The sequence below is a fragment of the Parasteatoda tepidariorum genome, chromosome 10 (genome assembly GCF_982258835.1).
Source record: "Parasteatoda tepidariorum strain Cologne lab strain chromosome 10, Ptep-v5.0, whole genome shotgun sequence".
In the NCBI taxonomy this organism is placed as follows: Eukaryota; Metazoa; Arthropoda; class Arachnida; order Araneae; family Theridiidae; genus Parasteatoda; species Parasteatoda tepidariorum.
In genome coordinates, this window is record NC_141764.1 from 40,527,165 (window position 1) to 40,553,599 (window position 26,435).

Consider the following 26,435-nt stretch of genomic DNA (forward strand, 5'->3'; position numbering starts at 1 on the left):
TATTCAAAAGCTTTTTCGTAGACCTGGGCATAACTTAATATATTAAGAGCGCATTACTTACCATGGTACCACGAGCTGAAGTATTAATAAATATTCCACCCTAACACACATGTAAGAAATATTGTTTAAAAATAATTTTAATTCTAGTTCTCAATCATCTAAAAGCCTTTTCTCAAACATGGTATATCTTCATTTGTTATTAACTCTTTACTCAATCTATATATATATTTCTCTTACACGGCACCAAAAAAAAGCCTCATTACAACTCCCCGAATGGCAACGTTAGAAAATCGACCAATGATTGCTGCTAAAAATGTCACATAGCAAATCTAGATCAGGTGGCTCAACATATAGCGCTTTTAAAAACGGAAACAATAACCACAGTGAGCATTATCAGGTTGTTCAATTCAGATTCATGCCCTAAAAACATGATAATAATTAATTTAAACTCAATTAGGAATTAATTAATTAATTGAAGAGATAATGCTTTAAAAGGCCGCTGTTGAATTGATATTTTTCTACTGGGAGCTACCTAAACGTCTAAAAAACGATGTACTTTATCACGAATGTTAATTAATATAGAAATTGATTTCAATAATGCTGATCACCAAAAAATATTTCATTTGGCGATAAAACAAATTTCTGTGTTCTTGAAAATGAAAGACTTTTTGAGGGTTATTATCTCACAAGGAAAAGTTAGGGTTTAAAGTTTATATTTTTAAATAATAAAATTTTTTTCTAAAACTTTCAGAATTTCTAGCATTAACTAATTTATTATACACATTTAGTTGAATTTAGGTGAATAATTGCAATATTTGATAATTTATTTTGCTAATATGTTTCTCATTTAGCTAATGCTTTGATTTTTTCACCATGTACAATCTAAATAGCTAATATACTTTTTTAAAAGCCAATAAGAACATCGATAGAACTCTTCTATATAAGTACAATACTATGTCTTTGATGATAAAATACTATGTCTTTGATGATAATATACTATGTCTTTGTGCTAGAACATTGTGTTCATTGGCGAGCGAGCGCAGCGAGCCATGGTTCACGGCGTGAACCACATAGGATTGCGTAGCAATTCTCGGAGGTTGGCGAGCGTTAGTGAGCAGGGGGCGGAGCCTCCTAGTATATATATATATATATATAAATATATATATATATATATATATATATATATATATATATATATATATATATATATATATATATATATATATATATATATATATATATATATATATATATATATATATATATATATATATATAAATATATATATATATATATATATATATATATATATATATATATATATATATATATATATATATATATATATATATATATATATATATATATATATATATATATATATATATATATATATATATATATATATATATATATATATATATATATATATATATATATATATATATATATATATATATATATATATATATATATATATATATATATATATATAAATAAATAAATACAAGAAAACACTAAGAAAGTTAAGAAAAACAATAAGTAACATTTATTGCGCTTAAGCTGCAAGTAAACAGCACTCATTAGATAAGTTCAAAATGAAGAATAAAACAAAGAAAAATTATAGACATATGAAAAAAAGGGGGTGGGAAATAATAAGTAAAAAAAAAACAAAAAAAAACAACAAACATTATTTTATTTAAAAAAAAAAAAAAAGTGAAATGTTAATTAAAAAACCGGAAAAAAAAGATATAATCTTTTCTTCAGCCCACACGATTATATCCGCAAAACAGAGTGCTTTCTGATATTGTATCAATAAAGCCAAATATTAATACAATAGTGTGAGGAGCACTCAAAAATTTTTATAAAATAACTACGTAAAAATAGATCATAAAAAGTAAATATAACATGTTATATTTACTTTTTATGATCTATTTTTACGTAGTTATTTTATAAAAATTTTTGAGTGCTCCTCACACTATTGTATTAATATATTTTGCTTTGGCTTTATTGATACAATATCAGAAAGCACTCTGTTTTGCGGATATAATCGTGTGGGCTGAAGAAAAGATTATATCTTTTTTTTCCGGTTTTTTAATTAACATTTCACTTTTTTTTTTTTTTTTTTTTTTAAATAAAATAATGTTTGTTGTTTTTTTTTGTTTTTTTTACTTATTATTTCCCACCCCATTTTTCTTTGTTTTATTCTTCATTTTGAACTTATATATATATATATATATATATATATATATATATATATATATATATATATATATATATATATATATATATATATATATATATATATATATATATATATATATATATATATACTATACTGTTCGAATTAATTGGGACAAATGCAAAAAAAGTGATTTATTGAAACTTTAGTTTTTAATCATTACACACCTTAAGTCACATTGATACATGTCTGTATTAATATGAAGTATGTCCTCCTTTAACAGCTATGACTTCAAGAACACGTTTTGGCATTGATTCCACTAATGTAGCGCACATGTTCTTGACTTCATGGTCGTGGAATCATACTTGAATAGCACTTTTTATCATTTGTTCTGCTGTCGTGCAATTCATCTTGGCTAAGCGATTCTTTAGAATATGCCACAGGTTCTCAATGGGATTTAGGTTTGGTGAATTACCAGGGCAATCAAGCACTTTTATTTTGTTTTCTCGCATAAAATTCTGGAACAGTTTGGAATTGTGATAAGGGGCCAAATCATGTTGAAATGTTCCGTCGAATGTTTCCATGAATGGAACAATCCTACTATGTAATATATCGATGTATTTGGCTGAATTCATCATGCCTTTTAGAGGCACTAAGCTTCCAGTGCTATTTGTTGTGAAGAAACCCCAAAACATTTGTTTAGAAGGATGTTTTACAGTCTGTTGGATATGATCTGGTCTCAGACTTTCGCCGTCAATCGTCTAACTACACTTGATTTGTATCCCTGCACAAACAAATATGTTTCATCACTGAAAGCCACTTTCTTCCAGTCATTTACAGTCCATTTTTGGTATTTTCTGGCTCATGCTAAACGTTTTTTCATCATTTTCTGAGTTAGAAATTGTTTTTTCCTTACGTCCAACTTCTAGAAGCCTTTTTCGTACAGTTGAAGTACTCACAACAATAAATCCCTTTGGATGTCTTCGCTCGTCTTTCTTGAATTAATTTTACTATTAGACTTTTATCAGTTCTTGGAGTAGTTTTCCGTCCACATTTTCCTTTTCTTTTTGGAGAGGATGAGCCGGAATCTTGAAATGTTCTAAGAATTCTGGAAACACTAGATTTCCTTACACCAACTGCTGTAGTGATGTCTCTTACAGTAATAGAAGTGTGTTCATTGAGAGCGATAATTTTAGAGCGCTTCGTCGGACTAATATCCATCTTTTATAAGCACATAACTTGTGTTAGACTAAACTTAAAATTATAACCACCAGGTTCCACACTGAAATGCTCACAACTGAACTACAAATACACTAAAACCAGTCAGACGAGTAAATTATAGTGAAGGTTTATCCGTCACAGCAGCTCAAGGCAGATATAACTGGTTTGAAGCGGTTCGGGACATCACTGGCAATCCCATACTAACTCGAATTAAAAAATCTGGCTTGTCCCAATTAATTCGAACACTATAGTATATATATATATATATATATATATATATATATATATATATATATATATATATATATATATATATATATATATATATATATATATATATACATGCATCGGAAAAAGCCTACGATTGCAACTCAGTGAATATCCAGTTGCAGTACTTCAAATTTCGAATTCCAGCCTTCCGATGAACAGCAGTCAGCATAGGTATATTAACCAGGCGTCTGCTGAGAAGGCCAACATGCAGCATTGTTTGTTGAACCATCTCTGAGAAGACACAGTTAGTAACCTATTGGTTCATCTGAGCGATCAGTTGCTCAACTATTACACGTGTATTTTCCCGAACGCATATCTTACGCCGATCCATGGTGCACCACTTTGGTCCATGGTGTATCTATGGCCCGTGGTTAGTGTCATTTTGTCCTACATTGTATACTTTAACCACGGGGGCATGCCAAGAGTTCAAAAAATTAGCCGCAAGAGTTCAAAAAATTAGCCGCTTCAGAAATGCTTCCTCCCCAAAAACCAATGATCACGCCCTTTTCGGGCGTTAAATAAATCGCACCATTTCAACATTATGTCAACGATTGCAATATTTTCCGATTCACTCCACTGTAAATAGCCTCCACCTGCCTTCTGTGATTTGTTATTCCACGTTTCAGTCAAAAGTAGGTGGTGGTCACATTAATATGATCGAACTTTGTAAATGTCATTTGATCCCCACTGTATGTAATAACAGAATTAAAATAATTGAAAAAAGAAGCCTTCACTTACTTATTTGAGAATTTCATTACTTGCTCAATGTCGACACCATTACTCAAAGTACCAGCTATTAAATCATAATGGTAAGTTATTAAAAAACCAGAAAGCCAAGAACCCCACAAAAACAGCAACAACATTGAAAAACCCACTTTAGGCCACCTGGAAAAAAATTTAAACAATCAAACTGGAAAAAATAATGAATTAATTAATAAGTCAGTCAACTTATGAATGTATGAACATAACCGATAGAAATACATTTTTAAAAAATTTAGCCTCTAGATTATGGTCACTGACCATAATAATAAATTTATGCCCGTACAGCTATCTCGACCATAAAAATACACGTGTGTGTGAAGTTATTTTTTCTCTAGTAAAATATATACTCACAGTCCTCAGTTGGTAACCTTGACATTGTTTGAGACTTAGGCGATTTGTTTGTTGAATCAAGGCGAATCGTGGAACGAGATAAAATAGTGTAGTACTGTCATCTATACAGGAGTGGAAGTTGCATGTTCGTTATCTGTGGTCTCTAAAGTAGAGGGAGTGTGAAAATTATGTTCTTTGACACCCACTGGATTCGAACCAGGGCTTTTCTGTCCGTGGCTTGATACTGTAACATCATCAGAAAGGGTTACAGCAACGATCTGTGCTAGAAATTTTTATACAATATTCTTAAGTTCGCTACAATTCCAGATAATGAGCTTTTTTTCTCAAACGAAGAAGCTGGCTTTATAAATTAACGAGTAATTCATCAAATCTTACGGCAATTTTAGAGAGTAAGATAGTGAATACGGAGAAATTAGGGATGCGTCTTAATCATGAATTAGGGTTCCTTGGGTTATTCATCCACTTTCCCTTCGAGGTTAATATCTTCCTTACCTGTACTATGCATGATTCTTTATCGCCTTGCGAGATCATCGCCAACAAAGTCTTTTTTTTTTTCATTTTTTTGAAATGCCGGATGCTATTTAGGCAACGTATCAAATAATTGTCCTGATGAGGTTATTTTATTTTATTTATAACCGTCGTTGAACAGCCGACCCAATTTAATGGGTTTACGACTACTAATGTTCAACTCAGTAGCCTTGTAATTTTGAACCAATCCAGAAGACAAGGAAACTCCTGGATCAGTACCCCCAGAGGTATTGATTTGTTAATGGGAACATGGAGGACTTTGAGACTCGACAGATTTAACGTGCATCAGTCACCATTTACTACACGAGGAGTTTTTCGGCCGGCGAGGATCGAACCCACGACCCTCTTGGATATGGGCCCAACGCCCTACCGACCAGGCTATCCCGGCCCTGATGAGGTTATTGTGTAAATGATGTGCATGTCACTGTGAATGACCAAAATCGGTGGTTGTTGACTTTCACCCGGTGAATGTTGACAATCAAATTAGTCGCTTTGGGGAATGTCCGAAATATTTATTACATCCGATTTGATATTAATTTATTCGTAGATATAATTACATTTATTCGATATTTTTAATACTTACTGACGATAGATTAGAACAAACATCAGTGTTTGGAGTATCGGGCAAATATATACTGGGTAATGGCACTTGACTTTTTAAAAAAAATATCAGTGTAGGGTATACCGGGCAAATGTTTACCGGGCAGTGGCACTTGACCTTAAAAAAACATCAGTGTAGGGTATACCGGGCAAATGTATACCGGGCAGTGGCATTTGACTTTAAAAAAACATCAGTGTAGGGTATACCGGGCAGTGGCACTTGACCTTAAAAAAACATCAGTGTAGGGTATACCGGGCAAATGTATACCGGGGTCAGTGGCATTTGACTTTAAAAAAAACATCAGTGTAGGGGTATACCGGGCAGTGGCACTTGACCTTAAAAAAACATCATTGTAGGGTATACCGGCAAATGTTTACCGAGCAATGGGCACTTGACCTTAAAAAAAACATCAGTGTAGGATATAAGGCAAATGCAATGGCACTTAACCAGACCTAGTATGACTAGATCTTTGGTAAATGTCCGAAATATATACTAGGTCTAGTGCCACTTTTGCTACATCTTAAATATTTAAAAGAAAATTAAACAAAGCGTTTGAATCAATTTTAAACTGATAACGAAATTATTGCTTTAAAATTAAAAATATTTAAATAAATATGCATACATAAACAAGCATTCGTATTTACCTCCAGAGTGTTATAAGAAATAGTGGGCTAATGACAAAAGAATTGCATATCGTTCGCCAAATACCAAGACCAACCCATGCACTGAAAAAAATAAACTGTAATTTAATACAATGCAATAAATTAATACAATGTGTATGTTTACTCCCAGATACATAAATAAGTACACTTAATCTAAAGAAAACAAAATGTAACAATTTGAATAACTTTAGGTCAAATTATTGAATAGTTTCATAGTTTGAGAACCCACTTAAGGAATGGAAATTAATCAATTAATTTACAAAACTAGGCACCAAATACTTTGTCAAAATGAATATTGATTATTCGGAAGGATTCGTGCTCCTGAATTTCTGAAGAATATGTAGTGCCACTGACAGAAATCCTTCTGTTGCAGATGTGGCTACACCCATCTGAAGTTTCAGGAACCCTCATCAGCCGAAGAAACGTCATGTTTGGTCAGTGAAAACATGTCTTTGGAACCATTTTTAACTTTAAATATTCGACAAGGTGAAAAAATAGGCAATTTCGATGACAATTCCAATTTTTTTTTCTTTTTATTGACTATATTTGAACTTTTGCTATGTTTTTTCAGCGTGTAAGAAATTCTCGTGTAAGAAATTGTCTTAGTATTGCTTTGACAATTACTTACTTTAAAATCACTTTCAAAAAAAACGTTTGATTTCGAGAAAATCTCTTCGGGCTCATTACAATAATCAAAAGTTTCTTATCAAATCAAAAATTTCAATCAAAAGTTTCTTATAGAATTCTTTGAGACTTGTGTGTAGATTCTGTATTATATTGTTAACTATGTTTTAAACTAAAAGCTATTGTCTAAGTGGGAATTTATTATTTCTTATCAATTTTTAAATAAGAATGATTAGAATATATTATAAAAAACTCATATTGAATCAATAATTATATACGTTCTATTTTACTGTATATTTGAAATTCTTTAAAAATTTTTAGTTCTAAACATATGTAACTATATTATTGTTGTACAGCTGCTTCAAAGAAAATAACGAAAAATTTTATCGCAAATTTAATGCCTCTCACATTACAAAAATTTTTTGTTTTGATAATTTAAATATTTTCAACTTTTAAAGCAGAGGATAAAAGAATAATGATTTTCATCATTATTCTGCTATTATTTGTTGCCTTCTCTTTTAATATATTATATGAAATAATAATACGAACAGAATCATTTTGGTGTTCAATTTTTCGGCTTGCGCACTTTTCTAAAACTGAATGCATAAGTAATCAAAAATCTGAAGTAAATAATTTAGTGCGCAACCGTTTTAATTTGTCTTATTTAAATTTTTTTGATACCGATTTCACAGCCGCTGTAGTTCAGGGGATAGAGTGTTCACTTTCCAATGAGGTGAACCGGGTTCGAATTCCAGCAATGGCTGGTCGATACGAATTCCGCTACCGGCTCGCAACAACCGCAGTGCTGACGTAAGCTATCCTCAGTGGCGGACGGATCATGGGCTAGTGTCCCCTTGCCTTTATGCTAACCGTGGCAGGTTTTCGCAATTATCCACTCCTTGTAACGCAAATTCGGGTTAGTTCCTTTAAAAAAGTCCTCCATGAAGGCAAATTTCTCCCAATATTTGATCAAGGAGTTCCCTTGTCTTTTGAATTAGGTTCATAGTTGCAAAGCTAAGGAGTTGAACATTAGTAGTCGTAAACCTATAAAATTGGGTCAGCTATTCAACGAGGTTTGAAAACACCAATTTCAAGAAAAAGAAATTGAATAGCAAAAAGTGGTCGATAGCTATCTGACTACAAAACAGTGAACGATATCATTTTAATACCGCTTTTAACGCTTTTTATTGGAAATCCGATAATAGATTTTTTAAGCTATATGACTTAATAAAAAAAATACACTCTATAACAAAAAAATCGACGCACCAAGAAGCAATCATCCGATTGCTTTGAAATTCCGTATGCATGAATGTTTTGAACAGATATGGCTGGAATGATGCCGACTGGGGACGTATAGTCTTGAGCGACAAATCCCGCTTCCAACTGTGTCCTGACGATAATCGAAGACGTGTTTGGAGACGCACAGGGCAGAGGGGGGACCCCTGCCTTCACTATTGCACGCCACACCGGCCCTCAACAAGGCATTATGGTCTGGGGTGCCATTTCCTTTGACAGCCGGACCCCGTTGGTCGTCATTAGAGGTACACTTACTGCACAGCGGTACGTCGAAGACCAGTTTTGCTACCGTTCCTTTTGCAGCGCCCTGGGCTGGTTTTTCAGCAGGACAATGCCAGACCACATACGGCACGTGTTACTATGAACTGTCTACACGCTTGTCTCTCTTCCTTGGCCTGCCAGATCACCAGATCTCTCTCCCATCGAGCATGTCTGGGATATGATGGGAAGGCGATTGCATCTGGCACGGAATGTTGATGACCTCGTTCGACAATTGGATCGAATTTGGCAGGAAATACCGTAAGAGACCATCCGGGAGCTTTATCGGTCTATGCCACGCCGTGTGGCAGCTTGTATCCAGGCTAGAGGCGGGTTAGCACCTTATTGAACTTGTTACCGTAACTCTGCAATAAATTATTCAATTTTAATCATTTACTATTCTTTACATTGTCTTCCTATCCACCAATTTTCGTTTTAATCGGACAACTCCTTCTTGGTGCGTCGATTTTTTTGTTACAGAGTGTACTATGTTTTCAAATAAATAACTACACAGATAAAAATTATCTATTGACGAAAGTAAAATAATTTTTAATGTATTCCTTTTATGTAAAGATAAAAATCAAGCATAAATTAAATGTAAATAATACACAATCAATACTACCTGTTCACTTTGTTTTCGAAAGTTATTGATGTAAATTAGGTTCCACCACCATCCCTTCTGACAGTGTGGATCAACATTATTATCTTGCCAAAACGGTCCGGATCCCATTATTGGCATAACAGTTGCATAAAATGCCAGAACAATCATATACACCGGTGTTAGCCTAAGTGATAAATAAATATTATTCAAATAAAATAGTACTCAAATCTACCAAAAGAGTTATGTGCAAAAATGTAATAAATGTGCATTTGGCTGAAATAGTTCTAGTGTTGTTTTTTGAAGGTTCAGTGTTTCGGATGAAAATATACTCTTTTTTTTTTTCAAATAATATGCTGTTTTCAAAACTCTTATGAATTTGCGTCACTTACTCATGATTGCTAGGTCAAGTTTAGCCTATTAACAGTCAGTGCCCCAAATAAAATTTATTAACTCTCATAATATTGTATGTTGTCAATAATGATCGCGATATTATCGTATTTGATGTTAATTGTTGTTGTAAAAGATCAGGGGGTGGTATTGTAGTATTTGATACACTTATGAATATTATCTGTAAGCAGTAAGCAGTGAAATTTGGAGTTGCACTGTGGAACAAAAATCATTTTTCGCGGTCAAAAATAAAAAAAATGAAGTTATGAGGGAAAAAAATCTCAATATGGTTTTTTGTAGTAAAATGTCCGAGGAATATGACGGTGTATTTTTTTTTTTTTTTTTTGGTTTATTAATGGAAATAACAATTAAATGGAAACAAAGTCGAAATAAAAAATATTAAATTTTTCAGTTAAATTTTCATTAATATGATAAATCCTTATAGTAAATAAAAATATTAAAACTATGCATAATTTATACATAAATGTACTTCTAAGATATATATGAATTCATTGTTTTATATAAATACTATTAAAACCAGAGCCATTTCCCTATTTCTTCCCTGTACAATGAAATTGTAACTTTAGGGTGCTCTATTAAAAAAGCCTTACGTTGCCGAGGTAAAAAAAAAATGTGTACATTTGTTTGGTATATATACTCAAGAACTAAAAAAAAATTAGCTGCAAATATTTGCGAATTCGGCTGATATATCGATTTTTATAGTTCGTGTCATTTTTATAATAATGATTTTCTTATATCTACAACTCTGAACAATCTTGTCATTTTTTTAAATTGAAATTTAATTGAAATTTTTAAATCAAAATTGTTTATATCTAGCAAAATAGATTCATTATTTTTTTTAATTCGATAATCAAATTTGTAATTAACAATCTTAAATATTTTGATTTAATTTATTTAGTTTAAATTTGTTTTGATAAATATTTGCGATTTTACATCCATTACTTTATTTATTAAAATTATTAAACACAAATTTGTAATCAAAGATCTCAGAAACTACTAGTAAATAATTCTTATTTAATTACAATTTACATTTACATTATACAATTTACAATTTACATTATACAATACAATTTACATTATACAATTTCTTCAATAATCATCCGCCATTTTGGATCCGCCTTTTTGTTTTTTTGAAATTTTGACTTCATATTTGAAATCAGCGATCCAAAAAACCTATAGGTGATCAATTTTTAGAACATTGAAGTTAATTTTCTAATTTTGGCCGCATTTTTCTGACTGTGCCACTGTCCCACTGTGCGTTGCCCCTACATGTTGGCGTACTTGACTGCATTTTTCCAATAACCGATAAGTATTAAAAGTGGCTTACCTATAAATGACTGCATTAAGAAAAATTGCAGCCATAAATTCAAGTAATTCTCAACTTAATTAAGGTTTTCTGATAATAATGCTTAAAACTTACCTCAAGTAACGATGGACATAAAAATAAAGCCACGGAGTTTTTCCTTCTTTTTTGGCACATTCTTGGAAGTATAGATAAGACATCAAGAAACCACTGTAAAATGATAAGAAACAAATCACCGAATTGTAGTTGAATAATAAATAAATGGGAGCTAATATCATTGAACTCGAATAAATATTCATTACCAATAGGGTGTTGTGTTAAGGCCGTTCTTAATATATATTTTTTAGAATCCTTGTGAAAAATGAAGACGAAATGCTTTGATATTTGAGGTTGCAAGTAAATATTCAAACGAGAAAATAATTAAAACTATATCTAAATCTGAAAAATCAGTATAGAGTAAGGTAGATGAACGAAATTTCCAGAATCTGTCGGATAACCATTTGAAACTGAAAAGCATTTCTAAATTCTTTCTTTCTCAATTAATCTCTGCTTTCTCAGACAATCAAACAGGTTCAGATAATTTTTCAGTGTATAAAAAGAGAACTGTAAAAAATTCCGGACTTAGTTACTAGAAAAAATACCGGAACTCAGAGTACTGGTACATTTTACCGAAAAAATACAAAAATAAAATACGAAAAAATACGAAAAATACTTTTACTCAACAAAAAATCTGAAAAACCGTAATTTTTACATTGATATTTATTAAAAATCACTGATCACTGAACAAAAAATCATTGTAACTAAATAAATATTACAGCAAAATATATTGTAAAGAAATTTTACTGTGAAAATGGATTTCACGGTAGAATGAATTTTACGTATGATGCATCCAGGATGTTAATTTTTTAACCTTACTTTGATCCGAAATTTTTTACATTGAACACCTTTAATAAATTTTGATCCTAATGATCGGATTTTCACGAACTAGGACTCAATATTAATGGTTCGAGGGCCTGACAGCAAATATGCTAATTAACCAGATTCTGGCTATCCCCAATATCTTAGGGTCAGGAATCCGTCAGAAAAAAGGACATATATATTCGGAGAAAGTACGTTTTTGCGTCTGATTTCATAACTTGAACTATCTTCTGCGCTACTATTCATCATATTTCAAGTCAGGCCTTGAACCATTGAGACCGAGGCCATGTACATGAAAATCCGATCATTACATTAAAATTTATTCAGGGTGTTCCTTCTTTTACCCTTTTTTGCGCACAGCACATCCACTCTCAATAGCAGTTTTATTTGTTCCCCCTTATATTCTAACTTTCTGTGTTCAACCCTACATTATGTATACTTACGTGTATATTTCTTGAAAAGATTCTAAAAATATGCATTAAGGGTGATATTTACAGAAAACCCTGTATAATAAAAAATAATTAAATGTTGCAAACCTGCCAACTTTTCCGTGTTTTCCGGAAGATTTTATTTTCATATTTAAAGTGGTAGTAAATATATACTATTTTTTTTCTTTCATAAACTTAATTTTTAAATGATTTTGATCACCACTAATCTTTCAAAAATGAAGCACATATATTAATATGCGTTACTATCATGGTTGTCAACTTAAGATTTTTCAAATGCAACGTATTTGCTTGCTTAAAATTGAAGTTTTAATTTCATTTTAATACCACTGGGAAAAATGATAATGGAAGGGATTAAAAGTTGACAGGTATGTTGTTGACTCACCTGAGCAAGAAAAATGAATCAACCGAATACCATCCATTGAGTATGGCTTGGAAAGGGAAATTATCTATGAGTGGCAGGAGACCTTTCGTAGATCCTTTAATGTGAAACAAAAGATAGGAAAAATCCCGCTATGTAAATAATTTATTATATACATCAATTGCAATAACTTTTTAACATTATTCTGAAATTATTTAATTGCCTTTGGAAAGATTTTAATGATTTGTAGGTGAGAAATTTCCTAAATTTGCGCCAACTTTCTAAAAAAAATCAAAAATCAACTCAAATAAACTGTTATTTTGCCTGTAAGCAATACATAAAACCAATGTACATAAAAGCTGTTACTCTCACAATGTTGTTGCTTAAATCAAATTTTTATAAAAAAAAATAACCTCTAATTTTGAACAAGCGTTTTATCTGTAAATTATAAACAGTTTTTCAATTTTAATGTTAATTTATTTTTTAATACTTCTAACACTATCCTCTCCTTATCTTCACCTCGATATAACCGTAATTAATTTTTGTAAATAAAAGTACATAACATTTCTGCATTTTCATTTACTTTAATTCTAATAAAATATTGTTACTGTCTGGCAATCAAGAGATGATCTTAATAATTTTAATGATTAGAAAGGTAAACAAGAAAAGATTTTCGGAGTCGTCGAAATATGTGAGGTTTCTTTCTTAACTGTGTTGTTACCGCATGAATCGATAGATGGCGCCTCCTAAATTTTTTAACATAACATTATTATATTTTTATTTATTTTAACTCCAATAAAATATTACTACTGTCTGGCAATCAAAAGATGATTCCCTTTTCTTAGTGCCTCTGACCTCACCGAATGATAGTCTCCTGATTGTAAGAGAGTAATCATGACTTTAAACATGATAAAGTCATGGAAAAAAAACATTGTATGATATATTTTTATATATTTTTAACGTCATATACTGTGATTTTATTTAGGTGACTTGCTATCCACGATCAGACAGCGATCACCTCAATTTTTCCCTTTTCACTTACATTATATTATTATTAATTTTAAGCCTTAAGCAACTCAGACTAATCAACATTTTTTAATCGGGTAATGTATTTTTCAGTGACAGACGCTGAGATTATGAACCAATAATTTAAAGTTTATTGCAAATGAAAATTGTCTACACTAAATAATCTTAAATACCTAAAACGTAAACAAGAAAAGATTTACGGTTTATTCCCTATACGAGGACTACCTTACTTAACTGCGTAGTTATATCACGAATCGATTGACTGTTGTTATATTTTGGTAATTTGCATTAATGCATTCTGGTTAGAATAAAATTATAATTCTTCTAAATTCATTGATTCTGGAGCTTATGGTAAGCATATGTATCAAATTAATTAAAAATGAGTAATTAATTCAAAAAGAAGAAAAAAATTCTCTCATAACTTTTTGTAAAAGTAAAATAGTAAAAAAACTTTCATGATCTTTATAACGAAATTACTAAATTATTGTAAAAATCGTTTACTTTATATCCGTAAAAAAACATAAAATAAATTCAAAACAACTTAAACACGTTAATAAGTACAAAATTAAAGTTTTATACATAGATGTTATTAACAATAGTGATTGTCAGTTGTTTTTGATTAACCTCAGTTACTTATAACTATACTTTAGTCCTATTAATAACCAATATTAAAATAACTGGTTTTGTAAGGTTAATTTCAAGTTAGTTATTAGTCACTTATTACATTAGTTACTTATCAAGTTTTTGAAACAGTATATTCGGTGGAAAAGGCAATAGACAGGAATTTTAGTGCGGCGGCCTATCGATCAGTAAAGTAACTACACAGTTAAGTAAGATGGTTCGCATATTGGGCCTATAGATCCGTAAAGTAACTACACTGTTAAGTAAGGTGGTTCGCATATTGGGCCTATAGATCCGTAAAGTAACTACACAGTTAAGTAAGGTGGTTCGCATGTTGGGCCTATAGATCCGTAAAGTAACTACACAGTTAAGTAAGGTGGTTCGCATGTTGGGCCTATAGATCCGTAAAGTAACTACACAGTTAAGTAAGGTGGTTCGCATGTTGAGCCTATAGATCAGTAAAGTAACTACCCAGTTAAGTAAGGTGGTTCGCATATTGGGCCTATAGATCCGTAAAATAACTACACAGTTAAGTAAGGTGGTTCGCATATTGGGCCTATAGATCCGTAAAGTAACTACATAGTTAAGTAAGGTGGTTCGCATGTTGGGCCTATAGATCCGTAAAGTAACTACACAGTTAAGTAAGGTGGTTCGCATGTTGGGCCTATAGATCAGTAAAGTAACTACACAGTTAAGTAAGGTGGTTCGCATGTTGGGCCTATAGATCCGTAGAGTAACTACACAGTTAAGTAAGGTGGTTCGCATATTGGGACAATACCAGATTTGCTTTGAGACTCCCAATAATTTCCTTTTAAAAAAATATTCAAAATGCACTTAAATTACTTAACTTCTTTTATAATTTAAGCAAGAAATAAATTTGTAAATATTTTGTTGACTAAGAATAAAAATATGCGTTTGAATTTTACTTACGAATTTGGGCAATAGGTGACAAATACACATGGCACACAATGACCCATGTCATACTTAGAAATCGGATACCGTGAAGACACAAGAGTTGTCCCTCTGTGGAATCAGTGTTGAATAACTTAGATCCATTCGTAAAGATACAAAAGCAGTGTAAGACAGGATCACACATGTCGATGAACACTAAAGAAGGAAATGTTCAACATTTAAAAACACAAAATATAAAAATAGCTTTAAAAAACTACTACAGAAAAACAAATAAATCTATGTTTTAGGGCAATACAATAAATTTAATAGGGCCAAAAATGTTTCCACACATTAAAGCTTGCATATTTCTTTTCCTGAAAGTGTTTTAAGCATATAAGTAAAATTTCGATGAAAAAAATTCTAAAAATTTAAATTTTTCTATTTAAAAAGAAATTAATAGTTAATTATAACTAAAAAAGTTAGTTAATTTTAATTGTTGAATTTTTCTTAAAAATATATTATTGTTTTTTCTTAAAAATATTTCATTGCTTATACTTTCTTCTGAGTTCTGTACTTCAAAGTAAAAGTATAATTATCTTCCATTATTTAAAGTCTGAATTTTAAAAGATTAACAAACATTGTTATATAAAATTTATAAGTACTGGCTTTTCTTATATTCTTGAAAACAACTTAATATGATTTAAATAGTTTATTTCATAATTGAGAAAAAAATTTTAACACTGGATTATTTTACCTTTTAATTTTGTTGGTGAACCTTCATTAATTACCAATGGTTCTTCCAAACTCCTGTCGACGAAATACTCAAAAACTTTTCCCTCATTAACAGAACTTTTACATTCATCTTTCGAAGTATTTGAATGAGCGAAATATTTGAAGGCAGTAACAGAACTCCCCAAAAATACCAGAAGGAAGAATACAGACATTATACATCTGGAAGATACAATAACATCGTTATGAAAATATTTGCCATGAATAATATTATACAATGCATATACACTCAAACTTCGATCCATCGTTGCAGCATCTTTTGTTTTCCTGTATGGTCTTGTTTAAATGGTCCTGTCACAAATCCTATGCTCTTAATGTTAATAATTTCCTATACTATCGTTTTTGAAACTAGAACATTCCCGCGTTCATCGTTCAGAAATTTTATCGACATTTGAAAAGAAAATTAAAGTTACAGTAAACTCTCACTTATGCGCCAGCCTAAGGGATCAGCATGAAAGAGAGCAAAAGTGAAAGAGACACATAAGTGAAAAGCCTATTGAAAATTCCTAAACGCAACATAAATTGCAATGACAACATAAATAAAAATTAAGTACAAAATACTCACTGAAGCATAATAAATAAAGAAAATGTTTTATAAAAAAAAATACTTACAATGTCACAATTCCTCCAGTACTCAATTCTAACGATTCAGCTTTGCAAGTTAACGCAGTCACATTAAAACCGATGCCAGTTTTATTTAATGCTGGAATGAAACCTGAAAAAAAAAGTGTAAAACGCTGTCTGTTCATTTAACAAATACACAATAAAAACTTGGGGATAATTCTAAATCAATCCTAAATTAAAAATCTGCAATGCTCTACTAATTTAAACTTTAAAATTTTCAGTTTAAAAAAAACAAACTCGAAAACTGAACTATTTTGGCGACCTCGAGAAGAAATTAGCAAACTTCAAATGTTTACAAGATACATAAAAAATACTTACTTGAATTATTAAATATATCTACGAATTCAGATGGTTTACACGTGTCAGGTAAGCACACAGCAATTGAAATTGGGAGGTACTCCTGGAATAAAAATGCATTCATATATTATCGGGGATTTTAATTAGGTATGTCAGGTATTTTAGAATACACCGTGTGTAGGAAAGAGAAACAATATTCTACTGCCAAGGCTAGAAAAAGTAATGAAATAGACAAAGAGAAAAAGGACAATACCGGGCCGTAATAGCAGATTGATTAGCATGTTTATACTCGGTGATACACGACGGGCATTTTTCCTAAAAAAAAGAACTCACACTTTCTGGAGCATATTTATTGGCAACAAGTACAGCAATGTTTCAGCTATTTTTTAACTTAGCCACCAGCAGAATTGAGACACTTGTCGTATCTAAGAATCAAGTTTTGCATCCCTCTGACGTAGAACTTTGCCGCCTGTGAATGGAACCAGCGTGTGACAGACGTCTTCAGCTTTCCGTCGTTTCTAAAATGCTCACCAGAGGACAGGAATTTCTTGAGTTGCGAGAAAACGTGAAAATTGCTGGGAGCAAGAACAGGGCTGTGGGGTGGATGATGAACAACTTCCAAGCAAATTCCGTCAAAACAGCTGCTGTGCGTTGAGCCGTATGTGGACGAGCATTGTTATCGAGGAGCACAACATCTGCAGTAAGCATTCCACGCCTCTTGTTTTGAATGCCACATTGCAATTTCTGCAGTTCCGTTGAAGACCTCTGTCACAAGCTGGTTCCGTTCACAAGCGGCAGAGGGATACAAAAGTTGATCCCACGATACAAGTGTCTCAATTCTTGTGGTGGTTATGTTGAAAAATAGCTGACGCATTGCTGTACTTGTTGCCAATAAATATGTTCCTCAAAGTGTGAGTTCTTTTTTTAGAAAAAATAGGGAAACTTACTTTCTGGATGACCCTCGTATATACGTGCTCGTCAAATCTGAGGAAACAAAAGTCCTATGGTCATTCACCTAGCAGTACCTTAAGTATAGGAATCTAGAGAAAATTTATTTTCCGTTTATATCTCTGTCTAAATTAAGGAAGTGACCTTTAGAATGAGTGGTACTGCCATCTATCCGTGGGTTTCTGAACTAAGATGTACTCACACCCTTGCTGTGCACTCCTACCTAACGAAAGGCGCATCTTCCTGACTAATTCGTAAAAGGCCACTGGCTGGTGAACTCGGCTTGACCAAGTGCCATTAGAAACAACAGCAACAAGATTGCTGAATCGGAGCATGGATGCATGTAGTCTGATTTTTAGTTTTGAAAAATACTTTTTAAAAAAAATAATAAATAAAGTAAATAACAGATCATGTAACATGTTGATGTATATGTAACATGGCGTAATAGGCGATTACTCATTTCAAGATAACTCTTTATAATTTTGTAAATTAAACGAATTACATTTTTTAAAGGTTATTACTTCTTTTGGTAAAATTAATCAAGATGGATAGGGTTTCTTTCTCTCGCATATTTTAGTTGTCAGTTTAATCAGCCCCACTACTCTTTAAAAAAATTAAAATTAAATTAAGTTCACCCTTTATCATATAAATTAGCAAAGCAAATGAAATTTTCCATAAAATGGACATTTTGCGGAAAATGTCTGATAAATTTGTAAGAAATTCGTTTAAAAATTCGACTATTTATCTTGCATGCAATCATAAAAAAACTTTTTTAAGATAACGTCATCTATAGTTTAAGAAAGTAATTTTAATCCATACTACTTTATAAGAAAGAGAAAAAACACCGTCACATTCTTGTATTTATGAGTTTCAAATTATACTTTTCTTGTGTGTATTTTTCAAAAAAATCTTATGAAGAAAAAAAAAATTTGTGAATTTTCTTCTTAAAAAAGTAAACTACAAATTGAAAGTTTTAAAATGTGACTTTGTTTATTTATAATTTTCACATCAACCTAAACCTTGTAGCGTTTCGAAACCACTTTTAGCTATGGTCTTTGATATTTAAAGTAAAAGGAAATACTTTATCAAATGTATACTTACGTATTATCACAAAACAAGATTTTTTTGTCCCCATTTGATTTTTTTAAACAGTTCTTTTAAAATGCCAAAATAGTTTGTTCGTATTTTTCATTACAAAAATGGCTAAAATGAAGGGTTTTTTATTTTTTATTTCATAAACAAAAGATGTTATCGGGAAAAACTGTTTGCCTAATCAAAATACCTTATCGCACTAAATTTTTTTAACATGATATTTCATCCTCCGTTACTACAATGAAATAAAATATTCCTCTGATAACAAAAAATCCTAATACAAGGGGTGATCAAATGAAAAGGTACGAAATGACTCTGTAGGTACAAATGTAGACTTTATTCAAAATATACACCATAGGCCAGAGCACAACCTTCCCATAGATGAACAAGACGCAGGATTCCCTGTTCCCAGAATTCCTGTGACCGTGACGAGACCCAGTTCTTCACAGCGTCCTTGAGTACGTCGTCCGAGTTGAAGAGCTTCCCTTTCAGGTGTTTCTTCAGTGGACCAAATACGTGGAAATCGCAGGGCGACATGTCCGGACTGTAGGACGGATGTTCCAACGTCTCCCACTTGAATTTGGCCAGTTCCATGTGCGTGACTATGGAGACGTGTGGACTCGCGTTATCATGGAGCAGAACCACTCCCTCTGTGAGCAGCGACTGTCTTTTGTTCCTGATAGACCTGCGTAGGCACCAGAGTGTCTCCCAGTGCACATAGGAGTTAATGGTTTTTCTGTGCTCGAGGAAATCGGATAACACCTCGCTGCTCCTCAATCGTCGAATTTTGCAACGCAAACGCCATCTTGTCCTCATACAGATTGCCGCATCATTTGGACGCCGCTTTTGATAAGAGCCTCTGCTCTTTCCTGTGCATGCGGGCACCCGCGCATGCTCCGATCCCAGTCAGAGACTCCAATCGCTCCCGAGATGTCTCGCAACGTTCTCCCATAGCAGAATATGAAAATATTTAACTGTTACGTTTTTACGTCGTTTCGTACCTTTTCATTTGATCACTCCTTGTACTTGGGACATTTTAGATACTATAATGGAAAAAATGTGCTGCTTATTGCTACAAAAATTTGTCGCAATGCTAATTAGGAATTAAATCGTGTTTTGTTTTCGGTAAATGTGTACTAGAGTTTCGTAAAGCGGAAGAATTAAACTGAATAAGAATAATTAAGAAGAATTAAATTAAACTACAATATGGTTCAATTTTGCATCGTTTTTGTATTACGTTACTAATCGACATGTTCCTACAATTCAAATAGTGTAGAAATAATATTTTGTGTGAAATTGAAATTTCATGGAAAAATTCTGTTAAATTTGTAAATAATTCGTTTAAAAATTCAAGAACTTATCTTGTATACAAATATGAAAAATCTGTTTTAAGACAAAGGCATTTATTGCTTACAAAAACAACTTTAATCCATACTCCTTTATAAGAAAAAAAACTCCATCACATTTTCATACTTATAAGTTTGAATTTATACTTTCCTTATTTTCATACTTCCAAAAGGATTTATAAAAAAATTATTTTTAATGAATTTTCACCTTAAATGAGTAAACTACAAATTGAAATGATTATTATGTTTACTTATATTTTCTCATATTGACTTATATGTTTACTTTTTGCATCAATCTGCACCTTATTTTTTGCATCAACTTGCACCTTATTCTTTTATCAACCTGCACTTTATTTCTTGCATCAACCTGCACCTTTAAAAAGCCCTTTTAGCTAGGATCTTTGATACATTATCAAATGTGCCCTTTTAAATTATCTCTAAATCAGGTTCTTTTTTTTAATTTATTTTGTTTTATAAATTTATTTATTTATTTTGATTTGAAACGGTATTCCTTAATATAACCACAATAGGGTTTTTAAATATAGAAATCGCAAATATGAAGTTATTTTATTTACATTTTTGAAAACATATGACGTTAACGAGGAAAACTTTCTGCAAAACCTTTTTTATGAGGTTTAGTTTTTTATTCCTACCATGAAACAAAATATATTTCAGATAAAAAGAAAATCCTTACATTTGGAACATTTTAGATTATATTATCTAATAGGAAAAATGTGCTACAACGTTGAACCATATTACTGCAAAAAAATGTTGCTATCTTAATTAGGCCTTCAATTGAATTGTGTTCTCATTAAATGTTTACAAGGGTTTCATGTAGCAAATTTTAAGATGATTTAAATTTGAGTATAATACGGTTCAATTTTGCCTCGTTTTTATGGAATCGTGTTCTCGTTAAATGTGTACTAGAGTCTCGTGTAGCAAATTTTAAGAAAAGTTAAATTGAACAATAATATGGCTTAATTTTGTAATGTTTTTGTCTTATACTTCTAATCAACATGATCCTACATTTCAAACAGTGTGTATTAATTCCCATAAATTTACCGCCACTGTAACTTGCATGGTGCAGTATTGCCCATGAAATCCTCCTCTGTCATTTTTCTTCGGTGCATAGGCACTTCTACATTCATCAAAATTTCCCAACCATTTCAGATTTCCTTCTAATATTCCACTTTCTGGTTTTCCAAAGGAATCCAACACTGAAACATACACATAAAATTTATAAGACTTTCAATTGAATGAAATACAGACTTTGTTATCATTAAAGTTCAAAATGGGGTGAATGTCAACATTCTTCGGAGAGGGCCAACATTCACAAAACTGCTTTAATGACTAAAAACGTAAAAATATTTGTTACATCCGTTTTCATCTTTATTTATGTGATATATTTAACGTTTATTTGATATTAACTAGGAGGCTAAGTTCTCTCCTCGCCAGCCCCATTAGTTCCGTCTCATTCATCAATGTTTCATCTTTAAATGTCAGTATTTTCCACAAAAACACAGAAAGTTTTGTTTTCATTAGTATTGTAGTATTGAAACAATATAACATTGACGTTGATGACCTCGAAGTGACGAAATATTTTTGAATGAGTTTTATTTTTAGAAAATTTATGTTTTATTTTCGATTTCCAAACTCCGAAATAGAAAAAATATTAGGGCTTTAGTAAAAATGAATTTTTTATTTTCGCTATCTGAAAAAGATATATAACAGTCCTCTCACAAAAAGAGAGTGCTTAAATTGAAGTTCGAGTGCTTTTGTTGTTTTGTAATTTTGCTACCAGGTATGATAAATTCTCCACACATTTGTTTCTTTTTTGCTATTACTATCTGACTCATAAAACACACTTAATATTAAACGCTGCAAAAAAAAAAATTTATTAGAATAAATATTTTTTGATAGAAATAAGTTTAAGTTTGAAATAATTATTTTTAAAATTTCTATAGAATATTTACGATGCTCATTATAAATTTCTAAAATAAGACTATAAAAAACATATTAATTTTCTAATTAATATCTTATTCTTTTAAATTGCTGCACTTGGAACCATTAAATTGCAAAAACCTTCTTTCAAAACTGTACGTTGTCTGGTTAAATGATTTATTAAAATAATATTTGAAACATTTATTTTAAGGAACTCATTTATTTAATGCGGCTGATTTCTGGGATTCATTTCGAATTGAAACGTTAACACTTAATAAAAACGTTTAAATTAAAGAACAATAAAGTTAAGGAAATTAAAGAAATTATACATATTTTTGCTTGTCGACTGGAGCCTATTACTTTCTGAAAGTGTGTCTAAGGTTATTAATTAAATGTAAAATATATTATTTTTAGGTTTTAAAGGGTCAAATTACATATCACTAATTTTACGGTCCTAATTAAAACGTATTACCATAACATACTTAAACATAAAAAGAAAATTTAACATACTTACTTTTTATTGCCCAAGAATCCTGATAATTCTTGAAATCAATATTATCTTTAATGTAAGACAAATCCGCAGAACAAGTGCTGTTTGTAACATTGCTGATACTATTAATCAAGGCAGGAATAAGATTGAAAAATTTCAATAACTTAATACCATTGTGAACATTATTATTTATTAAAAATCCCTCTTTTCTTTCCAGCATTTTAGCTGACTCAATATATTTTGTCGTGTCTCTTACAAATCTATTTATATCGTAAATCGTTCTTTCCTGATTTTTTGAAAAATCATCAGAGCTATAAATAATTTCACCACCAGCGTATGCAAAAAATATAAATATTATTAAAATTATTGACTTCATAGTTCACGCATCAGAAATGACTATAGACATCAACGATTGCTAGCTAAAATGAAATGACTGATAGTTTTAAAAGTATTGTTTTTTTTTTAATTATTACACAACAACGTATCTTTCGTACGCTAACAGCAAAACCATTGTCTGATAAGATTAGCATTGCATTTTTAACCTCTTAATGTGTGACAAAGAGCATCTATTAGGTCACGAGTTCCTTTACATACTTAGGTAGAGTGAAAATTATTGCTTAAATAGTTTTTGTTCGATTTTTAGAAGTGAGGTTTCAAAACGTCATTTCCCTTTCACGTAATAAGGTGAGAGCAAAGAATGGATGATGTCATCACATTATTTATGCTTTCAAAAGTATATCATGTGTTGTCTATGAGTGCGGTCTGTTCTGTCATTGTCAATCTAATTAATAGTTTTAATTCTTTGATATTAACCTGATACGATCAAATTTTAGAATATTTATTTATTTATTTCAAATGGCAGAGGTAATTGACATGAAAAAGCAAAAACATAGGAACAAAACAAGAAAGTAAAAAGTCATTTCCTTAGGAGCGCTCTTGCTTCCCAATATCGCTCGGTAGACGACGACCCGCGGAGGGCCCTGCAGCACAGGATGTGGCTGCCATCCAAAACAGCTTGGCTCATGCATAGAGAACAATAGGGATCAGGTGCCAGCCCTAAACGAAACAGGTGCGCGGCAAGGCAGTCATGTCCGGTATGTAGTCGAAACTGAGTAACCGCTTCGCGGCGCGGCCAGTCTGGAATGGTGTTCTGTCGAAGATCTCTCCACACTTTGGTTTTTACCCTTTCTGACAATTGTTGGTGGATATCCCCATGGATTTTTGATCTAATAATCCTTTTTAAAGCTGAAAAGGGGATTGGGCTACTAAGAGCCTGGAGAATTCTTGTGCCTCTCTTTGCCAAAACATCAGCCCTCTCATTTCCTGCAATATCACAATGCCCGGGAATTTGTAGGGCTACAGTTTTGCCAAAATGGTGGAGTTTGCGTATCGCATCCTGACATTTTAGAACGTCGCAATTGGAAGGGCAATGCATAGATTCAATCGAGCAAAGCGCCGCCTTCGAGTCTGAAAGGATAACCACATTTGAAAAAGACTCAATAAAACAAAAAAGCTGTTCAAGAGCAATACGGATTGCAACAACTTCCCCGTCAAAAGCAGATCTATTGGCACCCACTGGAGCACCAAAGGAGAAGAGATTACAAGAGATACCAGCTCCAGCATTTGGTTGATCCGGATGGAAAGAGCCATCTGTAAGAAACTCTCAGCCAGAGCGGTTCCGGGTAACGGATTCCCATTGTCTCCAGCGCAAGAAGAATTTTAGAATATAATGAGATTAAAATTGAAATTTTTAATCTTTTACGTTTGGAGAGCAATTAACCACTTGGTTTTTATTTACTACTAGGTTACTTTTCGACTACTAGAATTGCATTTTTTTTTCAGTATTTTGTTTGTTTGTCTAAGTAAGTTTGTTGCTTAAGTAACTTTGTATTAATGTAATTTTAATAATCAACGATTGCTAGCAATGATTGTTTTGTCATAATTAAATAATTCTGTTTTCAAACAACTTTTTTTCTGAATAAGTTGTTAGTCAATGTAAAAAGATAAGTTTAGGATGCTGTTCTAAAAATATAAAGAAAAAAATGTATGAGTAGGAAATATAAACTATCGAAAATATAAACTTAGGACTACTTCGTCACTGTAACATAATTATTTGTATTTCTTAAATACTGTAAAGCCCTATAATATTAGATTTATTAATTTGCAAAGCAAAAACTTGAGTTTTACGTAATGGTTTATTAATTAAGTTTATCATTCTAATAAAAATCTATGAAACTAGAAAACTCAATAAAATTTCAAAAAGGATGTTCGAAATCTCACAGCTTTAACTTTCATATTTGTAAAAACAAGTTATTTCGATTAGATAATCTTTAATACCAAGTTTTTTTTCAAAGACACCTGCTTTTCATACATGAAGTTTTAGAATCCTTATCAAGATTTAAAGCAAATTTAAGTTTGCATATTAATGTTCATGAAGGTGATAAAGAATACTTTATTAAAACCTTGCCGGTCGTTAAGGAGGAAAACAAGATTAAAAAAATTAAAACCAGTTTGACCCCGTGAATATTGAAAAAGGTTTAGAGGTGATATTTAGAAACACTTTTAGTTCTATTAATCAATCTTACTAGTTTCGGTGTTTTTAATTTCTCTTTTATAATTGTGATTTGTCATATATTAAAACGATTTTCATTGGGTTTTTTTTCGGTTTTCCTTACTTAAATATTTAAATAAGAATATAATATTTACTTAATTTTTGACAAGTATTCTAAGTTGATCAAAAGTTGAAATTGATCAAAAAACAGGCGAAAAAATTTCTAAAATGGGTAAATGAATTTGTAAAGATGCGGTGCATGGGGGGGGGAATAAAAGGCATTGGCTAGCATATATTATTTTATTTCAAACAACATGACTATATATATATATGCACTTAACACATCCATAGACACAACACAAACAAAACTAAATAAGAAGAAGTAACAAAGGGGAACGTGCAGGTTTCATCGTTCGTTCAATATCACTCTCCCTCTCTCTCTCTCTCACTGTCTCTGAGTTTTTTTCTAGTTTCTCGCTAGGAGGCGTTCCTAGCTCGCTTCTCCGCAAGCTTGAATATTTGAAGAATGTAAATGTGGCAAGATGGTTGCACTGCGATAAAGGAGTTGAAAATATTTCACTTCATTTTTTGTGATATGAGCAAATATGTCTATTCGGCAGTAGTCTTTTTGCGAGTTTGTTATGGGACTAATGTTTATGAACAGCTGGTTCAAAGTAAAACAAGAATTGCCCCTTGTGGGAAGAAAGAGACAACAATTTCAAGATCAGAACTTCTTGGTGCCACAATATCAGCTCGTCTTTCCACTGAAATCCGAAAGGAGTTTAAAACCGACAATATATATTTTTGGACAGACTCCACCATAGTGTTAACTTGGTTGAAAAGAGAAGATTTGGGGTGTATTCGTACAGAACCGTGTTCAAGAAATTAGGAAACTGACACGGGTTCAAGCATGGAGACATATACCTGGATCCTTGAATCCCGCGGATCGGCCAAATAGAGATTGTTTAGCTAAGCAATTGAGCCAGTCAAAAATGGTGGGAGGGCCCTAGTTGGTTCTATCTTCCAT

At 31.7% G+C, this 26,435-nt stretch overlaps 1 protein-coding gene across 1 annotated transcript in view; it reads right to left on the reverse strand.

Annotated features, from left to right (window-relative positions):
- Positions 1 to 23,305, reverse strand: part of LOC107454326 (nose resistant to fluoxetine protein 6) — a 30,911-nt gene extending 7,606 nt beyond the window's left edge. The window contains 12 exon segments of the mRNA XM_087153634.1: positions 4,412 to 4,558; positions 6,560 to 6,597; positions 6,599 to 6,640; positions 9,378 to 9,540; positions 11,185 to 11,277; positions 12,817 to 12,910; positions 15,370 to 15,546; positions 16,085 to 16,281; positions 16,732 to 16,834; positions 17,062 to 17,143; positions 21,489 to 21,643; positions 22,882 to 23,305. Coding sequence (XP_087009760.1) covers positions 4,412 to 4,558; positions 6,560 to 6,597; positions 6,599 to 6,640; positions 9,378 to 9,540; positions 11,185 to 11,277; positions 12,817 to 12,910; positions 15,370 to 15,546; positions 16,085 to 16,281; positions 16,732 to 16,834; positions 17,062 to 17,143; positions 21,489 to 21,643; positions 22,882 to 23,233 — 1,643 coding nt within the window. The 5' untranslated portion in view covers positions 23,234 to 23,305.
- Positions 23,306 to 26,435: the final 3,130 nt, after the last annotated feature.